Source organism: Vombatus ursinus, unplaced genomic scaffold (assembly GCF_900497805.2).
Source record: "Vombatus ursinus unplaced genomic scaffold, bare-nosed wombat genome assembly UNPS02014770.1, whole genome shotgun sequence".
NCBI classification, from domain to species: Eukaryota; Metazoa; Chordata; class Mammalia; order Diprotodontia; family Vombatidae; genus Vombatus; species Vombatus ursinus.
Window position 1 is genome coordinate 38,954,307 of NW_020954548.1, and position 21,404 is coordinate 38,975,710.

Genomic DNA, 21,404 nt, shown 5'->3' on the forward strand with positions numbered 1-21,404 from the left:
TAGTCATTGTTGGAATCACAGATTATCCAACGGCCAATCAGCAGCCAGACCCAAATCTAACACCCCTTGTCTATCCAAACCTCACAGATTTTATACCTAAGATTTTTTTTTACCCTAATCTAAAATATATCACTATTTAAATTTCATTTTATCAAATTCAGCCCAATGTTCTAGTACATGGGTCAGCAAACTATAACCACTCACCAAATCCAGCCCAGAGCTAAGGATGATTTAAAAATTTTAAATACAATAAAACTATTTACAGATGTAAAAACCATTCTTAGCTCACAAAAACAGGCAGGGGGCCACACAGGGCATATAGATTGACTTCTGTTCTAGTTTATCAAATATTTTTGGAGCCTGATTCTCATCTAACCTGTTAACTATCCGCCCCAACTTTGTATCTTCTGCCAAAGTCAAGCATGCTGCCTATGCCATTATCTAAGTCAATGATAAAAATATTAAGCAGAACATGACCAAAGATAAATAGATCCCTGGGGCACTCCACTAGACGCCTCCCTCTAAGTTGATATTGGAAAATTAATGTCTACTTTTTGGACCCAATCATTCAACTGGTTCTGAAATCACCTAAATGCCGTCTTCCAACTGACATCCTTCTCTTAGCCATAAGAATAACATGCAATTATATCAAATACCTTGCTGAAATTCAAGCAGACTTGCTAGTCTGGGAGATCAGGGTATATGTAATGCCATTGCTTCCCCTCATCTACAAATCTAATCAAAGAAAATGGTGTTTATGTGACATATTCTTGAAGTCATGCTGGTTTATTATCATGGCTTTCTTTTCTAACTATTCACTCAATATCCCTTTTAAAAATATGTTCTAGACTTTTGCCAGGAATCGAAGTCAAACTCTCTTGCCTAATTTGTAGACTCTATTTTCTTCCTTATTTCAAAATCCATCCTGTGGCACCTCTCCCATTCACCACAGTCTTTAAAGATCACTGGCAGTGGGACAGCAATTACATTCAAAAGTTCTTTTATAGTACCCTGGTATTCATCTGGTCCTGGGGATTTGAACTCATCAAAAGCAGCTAGGTGCTCTCTCACTATCTCCTTATCTTGAATCTCAACTCCCTATGAGCCATTTTTGTTTTGTCCTTTCCAGGCCAAAGATATTCCTCTTGAGGTGGCGGGGTAGGGGAGGGGGGCAACAGAAAAAAATTAAAAGTTGAGTAGCTCCACGTTGTCTTCCGTCATCATAGCTATATATCATCATCCCATCCACCTTGGCAGCAGCAGTCTTCTGCTTCTTTGATCTTCCTGTTTTTTTCAATATAGTTTTAAAAAAACTCACCCTGTTCTGTTCTCATTAGCTTTCCTCACCAACCTCCCCACCCATCCCGAGCGTTAGCATTACTAATACTCTTCATCTTCCGTAGCTGTCTTAAACCCCTGTAGTTCAGTGAGTTTCCTAGGTATCCACAGTGGTCTCTGTGGGCAACTGCACCCTCTGTTCCTCAATAGAATTGCTTCCATTTCCATCTTTAGAATTTCATTCTGGAGTCATCCCTCTTAGGCTGACTTACCCTGTAGAATTTTAGTGCACGAATTCCTACCTATCCTTTCTCTGAACCCTCTGAAATCTGAACTCCCAGACTCTAGACACTCCCAGACACATCACACTGTGCCCAGCTTGCCCTCCTAAAATGAAGTGGTCACTTCCCCACCTCCCCCACCCAATAAGTTTCTCATTATTTCTATTCAGTGACCAGTTGTTCCTTGTTGGTGGGAATCAGGTCCAGAAAAGAAGTTCCTCTTGTTTCCTCCAACTTTTGAAGAATGGAATTATCATTAGGAAACATTATTAGTTTTAGAAATTATTAGTTGCTCTCCTTTTGGTATAGAACTCCAGCAGATGTCCAGTTAACTGAAGTACCCTATCACTTCTCTATCACACCTGTGTGCCAAGCATAGAATTGATTTCCTGAACTTCTCACCCATTTCCTCTAAGTGGTCTACAGTACACTACCCCATGACAATATTGTTTATTTTTCTGTTGTTCTTCACCTAAATGTGCTCCTTATCAATTCTTCCCCTGATTCTGATACCTGGATTTCCTCAGATGAACATATCTTCTTTAGGTACATCACTACTGTGTTCCTCCTTTTAATTATCCTATTTCTTTTACATAAGGAATAGCTTTCCAGAGCCATATTCTGATCATGAGTTCCATCCTGCCAAATCCCAGCAATACAGAGGTCAAATTTACTTCTTTACCTTGTTTGTTATCCATGTCCTGTGCATTTGTAAATAAGTATCTGATGTCATGAATGTTTTTTATTTTATCGTGCAATCCTAGGTAGTCTCCACTGCTACTTTTCCTTCACTGGAGTTACTTTTTATGGTATCTAGCTTGGTGGATAAATATATGCAGTTCACTTTTAATTAGATTTGTAATACTACAAACAAATACATTTTTACTAGCTCTTTTTAGGTACACTCTATTCCTGGCCAAGAGGGTGTCATTTCTGCATTTTAAGCCACAGTCCAGAAATCTAAGTCCCCTCCTCAGACATCTTGTAACCAACCTTTCACTGCCCAAATCTGCCTTTCTCTTCTGAAGCCCCTGCCTTCGGTCAGCAGCATGAGAGAAAATATCTCCAAGCCCTCAGGTTTTCAGCTTCTTAACCAAGATTTCATAATCTTTAGCAATGCTTTCTAGACTCCTTCTGGCAATATCATTTTTGCCATGTCATTCACAAGAAGTAGGTAGTAATCAGGTCTAACAAGTCTTGGGAGGTTCTTGGTCACATCCTCGGACACATGCCCCAGGAAGACAGAAGACTTCTGTAGTATTATTGTCAAGAAGAAAACTGTGTAGGCCTCATCAGCATCTCTTCTTCTCTGATCCTTACTGGACTATCTTTCACCTGATGGTATCTATGGAAACACAGGCCTAGCAATTTCCAAGGCAGGAATAATTGATTTTGGAGCTAGTTTAGCCTTCCTGTACTGCTGTTGGGAATGGCATTCTTCCCAAACAGGAGAAAGTTGGACCCTCTGAGGAGGAAGCCTTGGAAACTGTTAGGCCTGTGAACACTCAGCTCAGTCCACACTTCTCAGTGCCTCTTCCCCTCCTTCTGAATCTCTTCTCCTTGCAGTAAAGTAGTAGAGCATTCCTCTAAAGTCAGATGCTGGTAAACACAAGGAAAAGGGTTGGGACAGTGGGCACGAGGGCCTGAATAGGAGGGATGTGACTATGGAGTAGTTCACAGAAAAAAAAAAAAGAACTTGGTGGGGTGGGGAGGGGAGGGATGATGCAAGCTCAATATACCTTGGCAAGGCAGCCAACAGAGCAAATGTGATCTTTTGGCTGTTGTCTGCCTGGTCATGCTTCATAAGGACTACTATGTCCATTTTTGAACACCATATCTTAGCAAGGAAACAGACAAACTGAAGCACATCTTGAAGAAGAAATGAGGAACTGGCTGCTGGAATGGAAATGATGGGAACCTTGGGATGAAATGACCACACTATCTTAGAATTTGTAATAATCAGTAATAACAATAACTAGCATTTATATAGTGCCATAGAGGTTTATAAAGATCTTTAAAATATTATCTCATGTCATCCTCACAACAACCCTGCAAGGGAGGTGCTATTATTATCCCCATTTTCTAGATGAGGAAACAGAGGCAGAGGTGATTTGCTCAGGATCACACAGCTAGTAAGAGTCTGAGGTTGGATTTGAACTCAGGTTTTCCTGACACCATCTAGCTGCCTGTGGAAAGCTAAGCATCTAATATGCACCCTAGATTTTGGGGGTGTAGATATTAAAGGGTTCAGGAAATGATAGGATGCCACAGACTAAAATGCTGCAAAGGAAAGCAGTCTGGGAAGAACTGGAAGCTCTTGAGAATGAAATTCTGAAGAAGAAGAGAAACAGTTTCAATGAGGAAGAAAAAGGAAGTTGTCTAAACAGACAGATGTGAATGCATTAAGCACTCACCAACCAGCTTATAATAATAAAAAAAAAAAACATGTAGGGGCAGCTAGGTGGTGCAGTGGATAGAGCACCAGCCCTGGAGTCAGAAGGACCTGAGTTCTAATCTGGCCTCAGACACTTAACACTTACTAGCTGTGTGACCCTGGGCAAGTCACTCAACCCTGACTGCTTCACCAAAAAAAAAAAAAAAAAAATGTAGAAACTCTAAAAGCAAAGTGAAGTAATGGAAGATGGATACGGAACTGTGGCATAGACCTGTAAGAACAGCTTCAAGAGTGCTAAAGCCCAAACATACGGAAGTTAAAGGAAGTTGTAGAATACTAAGGACAGCAAAATAAAGTATTGGGGGGGGAAGAGGACCCTGTGTTGGGAAAAGAGGATGATCAAAGAAGGGATAGGACTGTTACTATCCATGCTGAACTGGACAATGGTAACTGATGACAAAGATATTCAACACTTTATTTTGCTCCTGTCCTGAATGAATGAATGATTTCCTCTTCCAAGGAGAATAATCTCTGGGCTAGAAAGGACAGAATAAAAACGGCTAATAGGAAACAGATAAGTAAAGTAACATTAACTGCCCTTAATGGGTTCAAGTCACCTGGTTCAAATGAACTATACACCAAGCTACTAAACTGACAATGTGACTGCTGGGTCACTGTCAGCGAACAAGAAAGGACAAATGTCCTGATTGTTTTGAAAAAGGAGAAGGGTGTGGAATTAGGTGTTCCAACTATAAACTAGTGAGCTTTGACTTCTATTCCTGGCAAAATCCTAGACCTTATTATTAAACAATTAGTGAAAAGCTAGGAAAGGAAGCAGCACTCCCAAGAACTAGAAGAGCTCCCCAGCAAGTCAGGCCACATGGACCAGATTTCCTCTTTTGGACAGGACTTCTAGATCAGGGCAGCAAGACAGATGTACTATATCTAGATTTTAAGCAAAACATCTGACAAAACCACGCTCTTCTTGTGCACGAGGAGAAAAGTGAACTCAACAACTGAACTGAATCTGGTAAGATGAGCCACGACAGTGCTTGGATTTAAAAATTCAACTTCACACGTATGAGATGAGGGAGGGTTGGCTAGGCAGCAGTCAGAAAAGAGATCTAGAGGTTTTAGTGGACAGCAGGCTCGATGTGATATGGCAACCAAGACCAGTGATTTCATTGGAATAGGGGACTCCCAGTGGAAAAGCTCCCCCAATGCAAACTGAAAACTGTTCTTCAACTCAATCTTAGAGAGTTTTCCTGGGTAAGTGTCTTGCCCAAGCTCACATAGCCAGTGTGTGTCAGAGGTGGAGCTTAAACTCCCATCTCACCTCCAAGGCTAGCCTTCTACTCTACAACACTGCCTCTGTACAACCTTAGTTCCACTAAAAGTTACACAGTGCCCAGAAAAGGGGAGGAAATAGTCCTGCTATATACTGCCCTCATTGAACCACATCTGGGGTATGGTATTCAGTTCTTGGCATTACATTTTAGGAAGGATACAGATGAGCTAGAGATTGTCTGGAAGTGTGCAACCAGGATGGTGAAGGATCTCAAGCTCATGCCATGTAAGAACTGATTGAAAAAACTAGGCATGTTTACCCTGGGGAAGAGTGAGTGGAGGCAGAAAAAAAACAAGAAGTAACAAGGACATAGATCTCAGGTCAATTCAAGGAAGAACTTCGTAACAATCATTCTCCAAAAATGAGACAGGTGGACGGGCGTTATCATGACACATTGAGTTTTAGCAGAGGCATTCAAGTAGAGAGTGAATGACCACTTATGAATGCTGTAGATTGGATTTGTACTTCAAGTCAGAAGTTGACCTACTAGGCTCTAAAGGCCCTTCCATCTATGATCTAGAGAGCAAGGAGAAGGCCAGAAAGGGACAGAGCATATGGCCTGTGTTAAGTTTTCAAAAACCTAATAGTTTCCTCAAAACCCAGCCCTCTCAGTTCATGACAAGTTCACTTACCCAGGCAAAAGTCCACATATGTGACAGGGCAGAACTTCAAGCAGCCCTTTATGCTCTGAAATTTGACAAGCCCAACTGTCTCCATTACCAAGGATACTCCACTTAGTGCAGCAAATGGTCCCATAAAGACATCACTAACCGGCCAAATTATTGCCAAGGAAGGACTTACGCCACTTGCCACATGGCTCTCCTATCTGGAAGTTTTCTCATTCTAAGCACGCTGTCTGTTCCAGTGTGAATTTTCTCACTCAACTACTAAGCTGACATTTCTGGGCCCACAACAACCAACCCTTGGAACAAAAATGTCATCATCATCCCATGGGAGCTACACATTTCTCAAACTAAAGATACAAATATTTTTCAAAACAGGATTTCCAGCAGCCCTGGACACCTAAGAGATGGGTTGAAGGTAGAGCACCTCCCTACAGTAGCAAGGCTCAGTTGAGGGGAGGGTGGATGAACAGAGGAAGAGGTCAGAGTAGAGGACAAGCGAGCATGTACACACGTGGAATATGTTCCATATTACAGAGCTGAAGCAAACCCAACCAACAGGAAGATACTTACACTACTCTTAGGAAGGGGTTATAGTGAAACTCCTCTCCTAGGGTCGAAGGTACTGTGGGTATGTCATCATCGTCTCTAGCCTAGAACGATAACAGGTTCAGTGATAACTTTTTCCACATGCCATATCACATTTAAGTTGTTAACAAAAAAGCCAAAGCAAATTGCAGGCTCAGAACCAGCTACTGTAGGCACTTCGTAAAGAATGCTCAGCTCATGCTTCTATTTTCTGGCTCTCCTGCTAGCAGCTACCCACCCATTATGAAGAAAACTGGAAATCACAGGGACCTAAACCTGACCCCCACTCCTTTCACAACACAACAGCCCCACATCCAAAAGGAGAGACAAGAAGGAATTAATGGCCACATACTACCACAGCCCTATTAGTGGCCGAAGAGGAGGACAATGGAAATGGCTAATGAGTCCAAGAAAGGCCTGGAAACATCCCCCACATTCTAAGCAACACCAGATGAGGGTTACAAAACATCATTATCGTACAATGCCTTATAACAGAAATATACTAGGGGCTAAGTATGGCATAAGGGCTAGTACAGCTGCCTTCTAAGTGGCTGACCCAGCTCAACACACCAGTATTGGGGGACAAAGCAAAAAGAACTGGCAGGGATCAAGGGATAAGAGAAGCAAAAACTAACAGGGTAAAAGAAACTGAGATAAAGGAGCTGAGGGGATTGAAAGTCAAAAGTTCTAATGGGAGAAGACAGAGGAACCATCCAAACACTGAAGGAATGAAAGGAGAAGGGAGAAAGAACATAGGCCAGAGGTATCCTGGCAGTTATAAACTATCATTAAATATTAGGGTATACACATAAGCTGACATAAAACTTGTTAGTAATTAGCAAGGCTTGGAAATTCTTTGCCAAAGCTCTGAAACCTCATTATGGCATGAAAGTGACCACGGATTCTCAAAGGAGAAAGAGAGCTCAAGAACTGGCTTTAAGCAGGGCTCACTGGATAACTGTGTCTGCCATCCAAGGACCAACCTATCGCCAAGTGCAAAGAGGCTCCCCATCAAGTGATTACTTTCTTCTGCCACAACAACTCATTAAACTGCCTGCTAAAGTCCCTAATGGAACATGTCACGACGAACAGGGATTATAAACAGCTCTTGTTGGTGCTCACTCCCCTCTCCTCCGGGACACAATAAGCAATGTGTGAAGAGAGCATTTCTGTGCGGCACCAGGAAGGACTTTCTGCTTGGGAGGTAAATTAGATTCTATTGGCTACCACAAGGAGGGAAACTTCAGCCACCAAAGCTGTGACTTTGAAAGAGCTCAGATAGGTAGTGGAGATACTGGAGAACATCTATCGTGTCAGCTCATACAAAAGGAGGGACAGTCAGGACTATATGCCCTAGTCCCCTATCTTTCAAATGTCTAACAATCATTAACATCCCTACTCTGTGCCAGTAGGATCAGTATACTAAGGACCAGAAGAGGAAGGTATCCCCAAATGAGAGAAAGCTGATCCCAGTAAGCTGAGAAAACTCATTCCAATCTGGGTCATCACTAAATGTCTATTAGTAGTTGCACGGAGGAGTCAGAGTGCCAGCCAAGCCAAGAAGGATGAGCTTGACTGAACGCAAGAGCCCAATTGAATGGACTGACAATTTCTTTGCAAGACCTCTCCCAAATTTACATCTGGGTTCCTGATAGCCCAGACTCAATAAAACCCCTTCCTTTGAAACATTGGGTTGCCAAAGGCCCCTGTTCCTGAAATGGACCATAACTATGGAGACGAGCATCCCACTCAACACAGAAAGACAGGGAGGAGCAATGATAAAAACAACCTTTTATCCAGGTGTTCCTGAGATATCAGTTGTTTTGCTTTATTACTACAAAGCAAAAATGATAGAGCTGAAATATATTGTTGTTTATTCCCCAAACCTTTTGTTGACCAACAACTATGAGTCTCCATCCCCACCAAATCAATCTGTCTCTGTCTCTGTCTCTGTCTCTCTCTCTCTGTGTCTCTCTCCAGAACTGCTGCCATTGAACTTGTCTGTTTCTCCCCCTTTCTAATCCTAGGCTGGCTCTCTTAGAACTCATGCCAGTTATAGGCCTATAGGGAAATAAAAACCTAAGGGAATTTGTCACTACCATCTTTGGGAAGCAATTCTCAAGTGTTTTTGCAAATAGCTTACATCTTTTAACCTGAGATTTCTAAAATCTTAACAAATTGACCAGCATGCCTCCTTTTTTAGGTATTTTGGTTAAGTTTAGATAATATAATGAGGCTTCTAGTTCTGACTTGTAAACACCAAAGGGGTATATTATATAAAATAAATTTCTTTCCCCATTGCATTTTCTAAGTCCTCAGTTTCAAAGCAGGCTTACCTAATACCTCCACTTACTTCCTCCCAACACTGCCTCAATGCCCCATTTGTCTTCCCAAATTCTATAATACTTACTTTGGCCCAAGCCAACTTTGTTTTCACAGCTTCATTATCAGGCTCCACTTTCAAAGCAAACTTGAGATTCCTCACAGTATGCTCATGCCCACAGAACACTTTCTGCAAAAGGAAAGGAAGAGATGCTTAGGGTTCCATAGTGCCAGGATTTTGCCCTGGCACATCTAGCCAACAGAATGATGTTCCAAACCACCCCAAGAATAAGCTCAGCTGGGGACAATGAGGTAGGCACATCAGCCCAATGTCTGTCATCCATGCAGATAGGTTGGGATTCCCCAAACCTTTTGTTGACCAACAACTATGAGTCTCCATCCCCACCAAATCAATCTCTCTCTCTCTCTCTCTCTGTGTCTCTCTCCAGAACTGCTGCCATTGAACTTGTCTGTTTCTCCCCCTTTCTAATCCTAGGCTGGCTCTCCAGAACTCATGCCAGTTGTAGGCGTATAGACAGAGTGAAAAGAGAGAAAAGCCAAGGGCCTAGATTAATCACACATAGGATCAAAGTGGCAGTATAGACTAAAACCCAAGACTAAAGTATTCCAGTATTTAGCCTTGTAGGTCTAGGTAACATTTCTAGTCTTGGAGACTTACAAGTGAAAACCCCATCTAAATCAATTAGCTTATTCCTATTACATACACTGAGCCCCTAACCCCAATCACAGGATAACCTCCAATCCTGGTCCCTGATTGAACCCTAAGCCTAGTCACAGACCAAATCCTGATTCTAATCCTTATCTGACCCTTAATTAACCTTGCCAGTTACTCCCCACCCCCAAAGAAAATTATGTTGTCTACAAGGGGAGACAGGTAAGAAAATATGGCTAGCTCAAGATTGCCCATCTCTGCTACTGGAGACATGCTTAGAGAACAAATCCTACTAAAGAATTAAAAGACTGGTCCATAATATTTATAACATAAGGCAAAAGTTATATGGGATATAGATGAACATAACCAACTATCTGGTCTCCCAAGAATGCTCCAACTTTGGGGAAGTAAGCAGAAAGGATTAAGTACATCACTACTATTTGGCCATCTAAGCAACAGCATTCCTAAATACAACAGAAGAAATAATGGATATTAACCAGTTATTTCAATTATGGTGAACAAATGGATTTTTATACAGTTCCAGTAAGGTTATAGACCTAGACAGGAAGGTCCCATACTCTAGCTATTTCATTCTCTTCATTTTTTCTCTATTTAATGCATCCCCTGACACTCAGGGGCAAAGCCCCAGCTTCCAATTGTGGGCAGGCATAGAGTTGACTAATCAAGAGATTACTAAGCTAGATTCTAGGTTCTGTTTCCCAGCCATGCCTGACAAACTTAAGTCATCTGTCCCTTACAGACAAAAACTAGGTGAACTGACCCCTACAGATTTAGATTCTTGGCTCTCCTACCCCCTTACTTTCCCTGAGTTCCATACTGCAGGGTCCTTTAGGACTGGTACTACATTTCTGTATCTTATCCCAGCAACCTGGAAGTATCAGGCCCCAGTCAGGATGTCATTCAGTAGGGTCAGGGAAACCAAGGAAACATACATCAGATAGCTCATCCCCAGCTCTACCTAAAGCCTCCCAAGGGGGAAGATTTAGGCTCTGGAGGAAAAATGTGGTAAGATTGCAAGAGGAAGATAAGGAAAGGGAAGCAGGCTAAGAATTGGTGCTCACAGTTTCCTTGGGCAGAGTCCCCAGTGTTTCATTGAGGCTCCGGTACATTTGTTCTGCTGTCCCCTCCAGGAGTCGACCACAACCACCGATGAACAAGGCATCGCCTGTTCAGGGAAGGAGGTTGGAAGTTCTTTCTAGTGGCCAGGGGAAAGGGACATCATGGAGAGTGACACAATACAAAGAAAAGAGACACATGGCCACACACAAGCCCAGATGGCAGGAGGTGGACAAAACTGTCATGCTATGTCTGCTGGAATGGTCCCATTGGGACAAGACATCCACACACAACATCAGCCAAAGGAGAATGCACAGGGAATGATGCCGACTACAATCCCAAAGGAAAACCAAAGTACTCCCTCCCATTCTTGCTCACCCTGGCTGCTAGGCCTATGCAACACAAAGAAGCACCTCCAGGTACCTGAGAACACAGCTGGAGCATCTGGACAGTTGTCTTCCCACATGAAGTAACACATGTGGCCCAAGGTGTGGCCAGGTGTGAGCAAGCACCGCACACAGATGGCTCCAAACTGCAGAGGGAAGGGAAGGGCCAGGAAATTGCCTGGAGCTTTACTAGTTTTCCCTCCCCTTACCCTGTCAACCCTGCCCCAACCCCTGACCTAAGGTGTGCTCCCAAATTGACCGAGATAGTGTCTGTAACCCCTATCCCATACCCTTCTTCCAGGTACGGTATCCCTCTCACTTTCATGGTAAGAGGCCAATGGGCAAGGGCCAAATTCCACCACAGACCCAGTGCAGGGGAGAGAGGAAGACACCCAGCAGAAAGGAAACAAGACTGAGACAAAAGTTGGTGTCCTCCGCATGCCTCACCTAGGATCGGTGGCAGGTTTCTGAAGACAAACAGACTTGGTGGTACCATTCCCCCTAATTTCCAGAACCCATTCTACATAAAAGGGCATCATGAAGCCTTTGGTCTGGCTGGCCTTAGAAGACAGAATGTTAGAGTAGGAAGGGACCTTGGAGATAATCAAGTTTTGCTAGAGATAATGAGGCCTTCCTAGGTGCAACCTGCTCAAGATCACAAGTTGGCAGCAGAACTGAGACCCAGTGCTATTCCCGCTGCACCACACTGCCTCCAACTGAAATATTGATTTGCTAGACCAAAGACAGCTAGCCTCATCCTTTAAAACCCCCTTCTACATCTTCAGACCTGAGTCCTTCTTTAACAATGAGATTTCACCAACTGATTACAAGGCTTAGGGATGCCCCCTCCTGGCCAAAGCTTATCTCAGCTGCTTGGAAACCACCCAGCGTCTTTCCCTGGGCCTGTCTCTTTTATTGCCATGTGGTTCTCCACAAAAGAGTGATAGAGGCACATAAGAACAGAGAATCCATGTGGTTTACCCAAGGTCATACAAGAAAATGTGAGCAGGACCAGAGTTTTGGGCATCCAATCTATGCTCAGTGCCCTCATTCTGCACCCCTCCACGCCCTTGGGCAACTAGATTATACCCTGATATGCATCCTTCCTTTCTGTTTTCCATGTCTTCCCAAAAAGACTGAGCCTCCTAGGTATAGAACCTGGATCTTCCTCCTCCTCCTCCTCATATCTCTCTCAGGGTAGTGAAACTCAGAAATGGTCATGCTAAGAGGCTTAGCAGTGACTTGCTTATCCTATGCCTGATAACTCTTGGTCCCTGCTTCCAGCCCAACAGCCTCATTAACCCTGAAACTTCCCAGGGCTAAGCAATGGGGGGGAGGTAAGGTGGCATACTTGAGCACAGGACATCCAAGAGGAGGGAAGGACAGAAGAGAACAGCTGACTCTGCCCTGCCCCTGGGCAGCCACAGTACCTTGAGCTCCTGGTTGTGAGTCAACTTGTGTGTCAAGGCACCAATGCGTTCATCAGCACCACACACCCGGAGCCCTGGACACAGCTGCACCAGCTCCTCATTGCCCCTGGAATGATCCCTGGATAGACAGGAAGGTTTCAAGGACCCGAGATAAGCCACGATTCTCTGTATCCCATATTCCCTTCCCCCAGCTCCAAAAACCTAAGTGGGAGCCTTGATCCTAGAGAGCAGAATGAGAAGCAATGGGTAGAGGTGACTTCCTATCATTGTCCAACAGTGGAAGGAACTGCCTCAGGAGAGAGTGGCTTTCCCATCACCGGAGATCTTTCAAAGAGATGCTGAATGACTACTTATCAGACATGAAAGAGTTCCTTGTATAGGTTCCACTAGAGGGCTTCTAAGGGTTCCTTCTAACTACAGTTATCCCTTCCACATCGAGACTTTCCCTATCGTGGTTTCAATGTATCTCGGGTCAGCATAAGAAGTTAAATGGGAATTTGGGGGGAGTTCTGCAGAAGCTGCAGACAAGACAGAAAAGCCAGCAAACACCACAGAAAGGTCTAGAAAGTCAGAAATGCATCAAATATATGTATAGTGTTATATAATATCAACATATTTTATCTTTTAATACCATAATAATTCAGACTTCTTTTCTGGTACAAAGGGCCAAAAAATTTTACTCCAGTGATGCTGAAGGGATAACTGCATATGATGCTATGAGACAAGGGATTTCCCCTATCTACTTTCTGCCCTGTCTTGGTCCTTATTTCTGCTTCAGGGCCCCTAGAAAGATGCTCCCAGGGTGCCACCACATACATGTAAAGGATCCTATCCTAGGTCTCAGGTTCACTGACCCTCCACAAGCTGCCTGGTGTATTAGTTCCTCTATCTGCCACCAAGCAGTGGCTTTGACCTCAAGGCCTTCTTCACCTTTCACCACTTTCTACACTGATCCCTGAACTCACAACTTAAGCCACGAGGCCATTGGCCTTCCTCTGAATCCCATGGATTCAGAGATATACCCCACCCTGACGCCACTCTCTTGATGTTGGTCCTAGCACCTACTTTCTTCTTTCTCATGCACACCCATCAGTATATACTCCATACCATAAGAACAGGTTTCTAAGTTTGAAGTGGGGGAAGGTGTTTTGTATGGTTTGATTTTTAACAAGGAAAAGCAGAAAAGCAATAATTGTTCAATTACATTGACATAGTGTTCTTTGGTTCAAAAAAATTCTTTCTTCATAACACTCCTGTGGACAGGTAGTACAAGTGTTATTAGCCCCATTTGACTTATGGGGAAACTGAGATCAGAAAGGTAAAATTACTTAGGATTCCATAGGCTTAGAGATGAAGGCCCCTTAGCGCTCATCCAGTCCAACTTCATTTTACGGATGAGGAAACAAAGCCTCAATAAAGTAAAGTGACTTGACCAAGGACAACAGAAGTGGCAGGACTAGAGTCGAACCAAACCCTTTCACTCCAAATCTTGAGTTCTTTCCACTCTACACACAACTAATAAATTGGAGAAGTTGTCTCAAACTACATCTTCTGATTATTTATCTATACATAGAAATCTACCCCATCCCAAACTGTGGAACACCTTAGCTTCCTTTAAATATATATGTATATACATATTATGTATGTATATATATGTATATATGTATATACATATTATGTATGTATATATGTGTGTGTATGTATATACATATTATGTATGTATATATGTATATACATATTATGTGTGTATATATGTATATATACATACATATATATATTTACATTCCTGTTTTAAAATTTTTGATTTCCATATTCCCTCCCTCCCACACCTCCTCCATCCATTGAGAAGGCAAGCAGTATGATATCACTTATACATGTGAAGTCATATAAAACATTTCCACTTTAGTCATGTTGCAAAAAAAACAAAAAATAATTAAAAAAAATAAAAAGCAAGAAACAAAGTTAAAAAGTATGCTTCAATCTGTACTCAGAGATCATCAGCATTCTCTCTGGAAATGGACAGCATTTTTCATCATGGATCCTTTGGAATTGTCTTAGATTATTGTATTGATCAGAGTATCCAAGTCTTTCACATTTGAATATTGTTACAAGATTGCTGTTACTATGTACAGTGTTCCCCTGGTTTTGCTCCCTTCACTTTGCATCAATTCATATATCTTCCCAGGTTTTTCCAAACCCACCTTGCTCACTATTTCTTACAGCACAACACTATCCCATCACAATCATATACCACAAATTCCTTAGCCATTCCCCAACAGATGGGCATCCCTTCAATTTCCAATTCTTTGCCACCACAAAAAGAGCTACTATAAATACTTTTGTACATATAGGTCCTTTTCTTTTTCTTTCTCTTTTTTGAGATACAGACCTAGTAATGATATTGCTGGGTCAAAAGGTATGCACAGTTTTATAGCCCTGTGGGTGTAGTTCCAAATTGTTATCCAAAATGGTTGGACCAGTTCACAACTCCACCATACACTTCAGTGTATCTATTTTTCCACATCCTCTCCAGAATTTGTTATTTACCTTTTCTGTCATGTTAGCCAATCTGATAGGTGTGCAGTGGCACCTCAGAGTTGTTTTAATTTGCATTTCTCTCATCAATAGTGATTTAGAGCATTTTTTTTCGTGTGTCTATTGACAGCTTGGATTTCTTCTTTTGAAAACTACCTGTTCATATCCTTCGATCATTTGTCAATTAGGAAATGGCTCTTATTTTTATAAATTTGACTCAATTCTCTATATATTTGAGAAATGAGGCCTATATCAGAGAAACTCACTATAAAAATGTTTTCTCGGTTTTTGCTTTCCTTCTAATTTTGGCTGCATTGGTTTTGTTTGTGCAAAACCTTTTTAATTTCATGTAATCAGAATTATCCATTTTACTTCCCATGATCTTCTCTATCTTGTTTGGTCATAAATTCTTCCCTTACCTCTAGAGTTGACAGTTACATTTTACCATGCTCCCCTAATTTGCTTCTATTACCCTTTATGTCTAAACCATGTACCCATTTTTGCCTTATCTCAGTATGCCATGTGACATGGTCCATGCCTACTTTCTGCCAAACTGCTCTCCAGTTTTCCCAGCAATTTTTGTCAAATCATGAATTCTTGCCCCAAAAGGCTGGATCTTTGGGTTTGTCAAACACTAGACTAGTATGGTTATTTACTATTGGGTATTGTGTACCTAATCTATTTGACTGATCCACCACTCTATTTCTTAGCCAGTACCAAATTGTTTTGATGACTACCACTTTGTAATATAGTTTGAAACCCAGTACTGGTAGGTTCCCTTCCCTCAGATTTTTTTTTTTTAATTGATTCCCTTGATATTATTGATCTGTGTTCTTCTAGATGAATTTTGTTATATTTTTTCTAGTTCTATAAAATAATTCTTTGGTAGTTTGGTATAGCATTGAATAAATAAATTAATTTAGGAAGAACTGTCATTTTTATTATATTGGCTTAGCCTACCCATGAGCAATGAGTATTTTTCCAATTATTTAGATCTGTATTTGTGTGAAAAGTGTTCTATAATTGTGTTCACATAGCCCCAGGGTCTGTCTTGGCAGATAGACTCCCAAGTATTTTATAATGTGTGATGTTATTTTAAATGAAATTTCTCTTTCTATCTCTTCCTGCTGGGTTTTATTGGTAACATATAGAAATATTGATGACTTACGTGGGTTTATTTTGTATCCTGCAATTTTGTTAAAGTTGCTAAGTGTTTTACCTGTTTTTTTTTAGTTGATTCTCTAGTGTTCTCTAAATATACCATTATATCATCTGCAAACAGTGAAAGTTTTATTTCCTCACTACCTATTTGTATTGCTTCAATTTCTTTTTCTTGTCTTATTGCTACAGCTAGCATTTCTAATACAATATTGAATAATAGTGATTATAATGAACATTCTTCTTTCACCCCTGAACTTACTGGGAAGGCTTCTAGCTAATCCTCATCATAGATAATGTTTGCTCTTGGATTTATATAGGTAGTACTTCTCATTTTTAAAAAGGTTCCATTTATTCCTATGCTTTCTAGTGTTTTTATAAGAAGGAGTGTTACATTTTGTCAAAAGCTTTTTCTGTATCTGTTGAGATAATCGTATGATTTTTGTTGTCTTTGTTATTGATACAGTTAACACCTTTCTAGCCAAATCCTTAAGTAAAGTTTCTCAGACCCAGATTGGCACATCCTGACTCTCTCTAAGCTAGGTGTACCCAATACCAATGCTGCTGACAGCCACATGCTTGTTGGTACAAATGAGAACTGTATCCATTCTTCAAAATATACTCAGACAGATGATATGGGACTTGGCTATTAGGGAGCTCTTTTGTAGTTCTATAATCCCGGGATGATCCTCAGCCAATCCAGGAGCCCCCTCATTGCCATGGCAGGCAGATTTGGGTGCTCTCCAAACACTTGACTAAGTAGAGTTCTCTTTCTCTGATCACCAATCAAGGGAAAAAAAGAAAATACCAGAAAGGTAGATAGGAGTTTCCCATAACCTCAAAATAATTCAAGTTGAAACACAGGTTACAACTAAAGATGTCCCACCCCAGGACTCTAATTTCCTTGAACCTGTCCTCGCTTTACTCAGGGAAGCAAGGAGCACATACATGACCTGTGGTTTCTGGTTTCTTCAAATGGCATCACAGCATAAAAGAGAGCTGTATGCTATCCTTTGGTCTTTGACACTGACTCAAAGTCAAGCTTTCCCAAGGGTGAAAAATTCACAGAATCTCACAGCATTCCTAACAGGTGGTCCCTTGGCCTTACTTGAAGACTCCCTCAGAGTGAGGAGATTTCACTATATCTAAAGTAGATCCATTCCATTATATTGAGTTAAAATCTACCCCCTCATAACTTCCACTCATTGTTCCTCGTCTTGTCCTCTGAAGCCACAGAGAATAAATCTAATTCCTCTTCAAGATGTCCTTATTAAGCCACCTTGAGTCCACTCTTCATTCTCTTCAACATGAGGACCCCAGGTATCACAGTGGTTGTCTGACCATTTGTCAGGGATGTTACAGATGGGATTCCTGCTTAGAGAGGGATCTCTCTGAGGCCTCTTCCAACTGTGAGGTTCTATGATCCTATGACAATTTAACAATTCTTCCCCTGAACAAGAATGAGAAAATATAAAAACAACAATAATAATACCTCAGGGCAGCTAGGAGGTGCAGTGGATAGAACTCCGGCCTTGGAGTCAGGAGGACGCGAGCTCAAATCTGGCCTCAGACTCTTGACAATTACTAGCTGTGAGACCCTAGGCAAGTTACCTAACCCTGATTGCCTCACCAAAAAGCAAGGAACAAAACAATAATAATGCCAGGAAGGATATAAAATCAAAAGGAAACAGGTAAGGTCTATGACAGGTAAGGTCTTATGAGGTCTAGGAGAATTGGGAGTGTTGACTGGAGAAGTTGGGACAAAATATGGATGGGAAAAGCATGAGTACCAAACAGTGAAGAGATGATCCTAAAAGAAGGGGGAATGACATCACAGAAATCACTGAGACTTGGAGAGTTTGGTCTCCTATTGAAAGTACAGCTCTGGATGGGTTAACTTTATTTAAAAGGCACAGATCTAATCAAAAAAGGAGAGCAAAGGAAATTTATATTAAAAAGAAATACTTAGAAGAGAAAATACAGTAATAAGAGATTATAAGAAGCTAGTGAATCTGTATATCAGACCCCAAACAACTGGGACTCACATTTGCCCTTCATCAAAGAGAGAAGTGTCAAGTTCCTCTCTGAAAGATACAGAGAGGACAGAAAGAAAGGGAACAAGTATTTATTAAGCATCTACTATGTGCCAGGCACCATGCTAAGCACTTGTACAAATATTATTTTATTTGATCCTCACAACAACCCTGGGAGGTAGATACTTTTATTATTCCCATTTTACAGTTGAGGAAACTGAGAAAAATAAAAGTTAAGTAATCTGCCCAGATCACACAGCTAGTAAGTGTCCAAGGCCAGTTTAGAACTCAGGTTCTCCTGACTCTGGGCCCAACACTCTATTCACTGTTCCACCTAGAGCCTCTGATAGGCCTAGTCTTGTTGAACTGTTTAGGACCAGAAGATACAGGTGTGGAACAATCTTTAGACAAAGGGAAATTACTTACCAGTGATAATGAGTGGTCAGGATGGTTGTCAGCTTCACTTCCTCCTTCTTAACAATTTCCAGCAACTGAAAGGGAATTGGGGTGCTCCTGAGAAAGAATCAGCTTCCTCCTGAGCTCTGCTCAAGGACCATATTAGTCAGCAAGAGATGACTTGAAGGTATTGAGGGAGTAAAGGAGTCAATGCTTAAGACTATAGGACTGAGGAGGAAGGAACACAGTTATACATAATTAAGTCAGCCTGCTCCAAGCCCTACCAAGCAAAGGGCTGACCCTAAAGCAGGGCAGCCTACAGTTCTTATCTTCATTTGGTCAGGTTAGTGGACAACAGCTGGTGAGATGCTAAGGAATTTCCCAAATCCCCTCTCCCATAGAAAAACCCTGACGAAGGATCTTTTGGCATCCAGGGGAAATGCAAACTAGAACCAGAACTGATACATTCTTGTCAGCAGAAACTACCAGCCCATCAGCCCAAATGGCCTTTGTCACCATGAAGCATAAGCCTTCCCAAGAATCACAATCACAATCACAGACTATCCAAACTGAAAGGAACCTTGGGGGTTAATTAATCCAATATCCATATTTTACAGAGGAGGAAAATGAGGCCTAAAAGGGTTAAATGACCTCTGGAATGTCATATGGCTAGTAAGGGGCAGAGCTGTGACTCAAAGGTAGACCTCTTGCTTTTTCCACTACCCAGTGACTTCTCCAGCTCACTGATTCCTCTGCGTGTGATTTCAGTTTAGGTTCAGGCAGAATATAACAGGGTCTCAGGCTTCTTAGTGAAGCAGCAAAGACCAATTAGGCCTGAAACCAGATGAAGAATTAGAGCAGACACTATCCCAAGTGAGTCTAGTCAGAAGAGGAGGAGGGTTGCTAGGCAGATGACACAGACTCCTTGGAGAAAGCACAGCCCATCCCCCGGACAGCCTTGAGGTTTCTGTTTCATTTAAGGAAAGTGGCTGAAGGAAAGATACTACCTTTAAACATTTGTCAGAGCTTTATTCCCTCCAATCAAAAATAGTTCATCCCAGAAATTACCTAAACCTATCTAGCCCTTGGACAGCTAGTAATGGGCCAATATATCTCCTCCTCTCTAACCTTGGCCACACACACACACACAGCCCCCTCCACACAGCACAAGCATGGCTGGAGTTGGACCTTGGGAGGATCAAAAGGCAAGATATCATAATGTAGAATAATGAGTCCCTCCCTGAGGCAGGCTTGGGACAGAGGTATATAAGATTATGAACCTGAGAGGGAACGAGAGAAGGGGCTGGAATAATAGGAGGCTTTGACAGAAAGCTTAGGCATCGTTAGGCAGGACTGCCCAGAAGTGGGCTGCATGTCAACAAAAGCTTCGAGGCCTGTACCAGGACTGTTTGAGTCATATTTGAAAGTAGTCTGAGGTAGTGACCGTGGGTGGCAGGCACAGGGCTAGTGCTGTCGGCCTCTTTCCAAGGTCCAGAATGACCTAAGTTCTAGCTGGGATCCATTTCCAAGTGTTCTCCTGCTTCTGCTCCTGCAGTCAACTGACCCCTTTCTGCACTTGTTTCTCTTTAGAGTTGTTTTGTACTGACACGTCTTCTTGAATCTCTGCCTTTTGTCATAGTTCCTCAACTGTGCTCTCCTTGACTCATCAACATCAGGTCAATAGCATTCAGGAACTACAGGATACAGCAAAAAAAAGAGAAAGATCGGGGCAGGTAGGTGGCACAGTGGATAGGGCACTGGCCCTGAAGTTCTGAGTTTAAACCCAGCCTCAGACACTTACTAGCTTTGTGACCCCGGGCAAGTCACTTAATCCCAATTGCCAAAAAAGACAGAGAGAGAGAGAGAGAGCAATTCACAGGTACTCTCACAAGTAAGTCCATTCAGAAGAGAAAGTTGCCAAGCAGACGACAATGACAAATGCCTCCTTAGAGAAGGCAAAGCCCTTCCCTAGACAATCTCAAATCTCCATGTGTTTCTTTACACATCAAGAAATTTTGCTCTACCTAGGACAATTTGGTAACTGGGTAACTGATCTAACCACCATTTTGCTTTAGGAGTATAGAGGAAACATGAGAGCATCTCCAATACAGCCACGATAGTATGAAGATCTCTCAGTTCTCCCTCAGGTCTGTGAGGGATTCCATAACCTCAATCTCAGACTTAAGGGTATATGTCATGTTCATGATCCCTAAAGGGCATGGCTTCAAGGAGGGCCTGTGTCTCTCCAGGATTTTGAGAGTGATCAGCATGGAGGACCAGGGAAGTGCAATTATAAGGAGAAAGGTCAGAGACACAACAAGTTGTCCCCAGTCTCAGCTTTGTAACTTCTCCTTTCTCTATTACCACAGAAATCTTGACCATACGGAATGTCATCAGTGACCTTGAAAGCCATCTAGTGAATCCCTCTGCTTTAAAAATGGGGAAATAATCTTGGAAAAAAGAAGTGAATTACCAACAGTCATACAGAACATTAGTGACAGAGCCAAGAACCCAATAAATCTATTCCTTTCCTTCATATGCCATTTTACCATTATTACTATGACCAAACCTACTATAGCAGCAGGCCTTACAGGGCTTGAGACCTAGAAAAAGAGTATTCCCACCTACTCAGTCTCCCCTATCCCAGTCACTTGAACAGGAAAGGGGTCCCCAAAAAGATCCCTCATAAATTTTTGCTTTTAAATTTAACTGTTGTTCAACTTCTTTCATTTTAATTCTTTGATAATTTAAAAGTTATCATAGAACTTAAACTGAAAAACACTGATTAGAGTCTTGATAACTCACTAGCCAAAGCCCAATGACTCAAAACTGGGAATTCTTCAGTTCCTACAACAACCCAGCCTCTTGAGAATAGGTGGCC

The 21,404-nt window shown here is 41.9% G+C and overlaps 1 protein-coding gene across 5 annotated transcripts in view; it reads right to left on the reverse strand.

The window, feature by feature from the left end:
- HAGHL (hydroxyacylglutathione hydrolase like) overlaps positions 1-21,404 on the reverse strand; it is a 29,864-nt gene that overhangs the window by 1,280 nt on the left and 7,180 nt on the right. For 3 of the 5 annotated variants that reach the window (XM_027863132.1, XM_027863133.1, XM_027863131.1), the window contains exons 3-8: positions 18,554-18,618; positions 12,402-12,519; positions 11,009-11,117; positions 10,591-10,694; positions 8,924-9,025; positions 6,499-6,578 (exon numbers count right to left, since the gene is read on the reverse strand). In XM_027863132.1, the coding sequence (XP_027718933.1) occupies positions 6,499-6,578; positions 8,924-9,025; positions 10,591-10,694; positions 11,009-11,117; positions 12,402-12,519; positions 18,554-18,618 (578 nt within the window). Of the gene's footprint in view, positions 1-665; positions 736-6,498; positions 6,579-8,923; positions 9,026-10,590; positions 10,695-11,008; positions 11,118-12,401; positions 12,520-18,553; positions 18,619-21,404 lie in introns of those variants that run through there. The other 2 variants (XM_027863134.1, XM_027863135.1) reach the window with 2 other exon arrangements.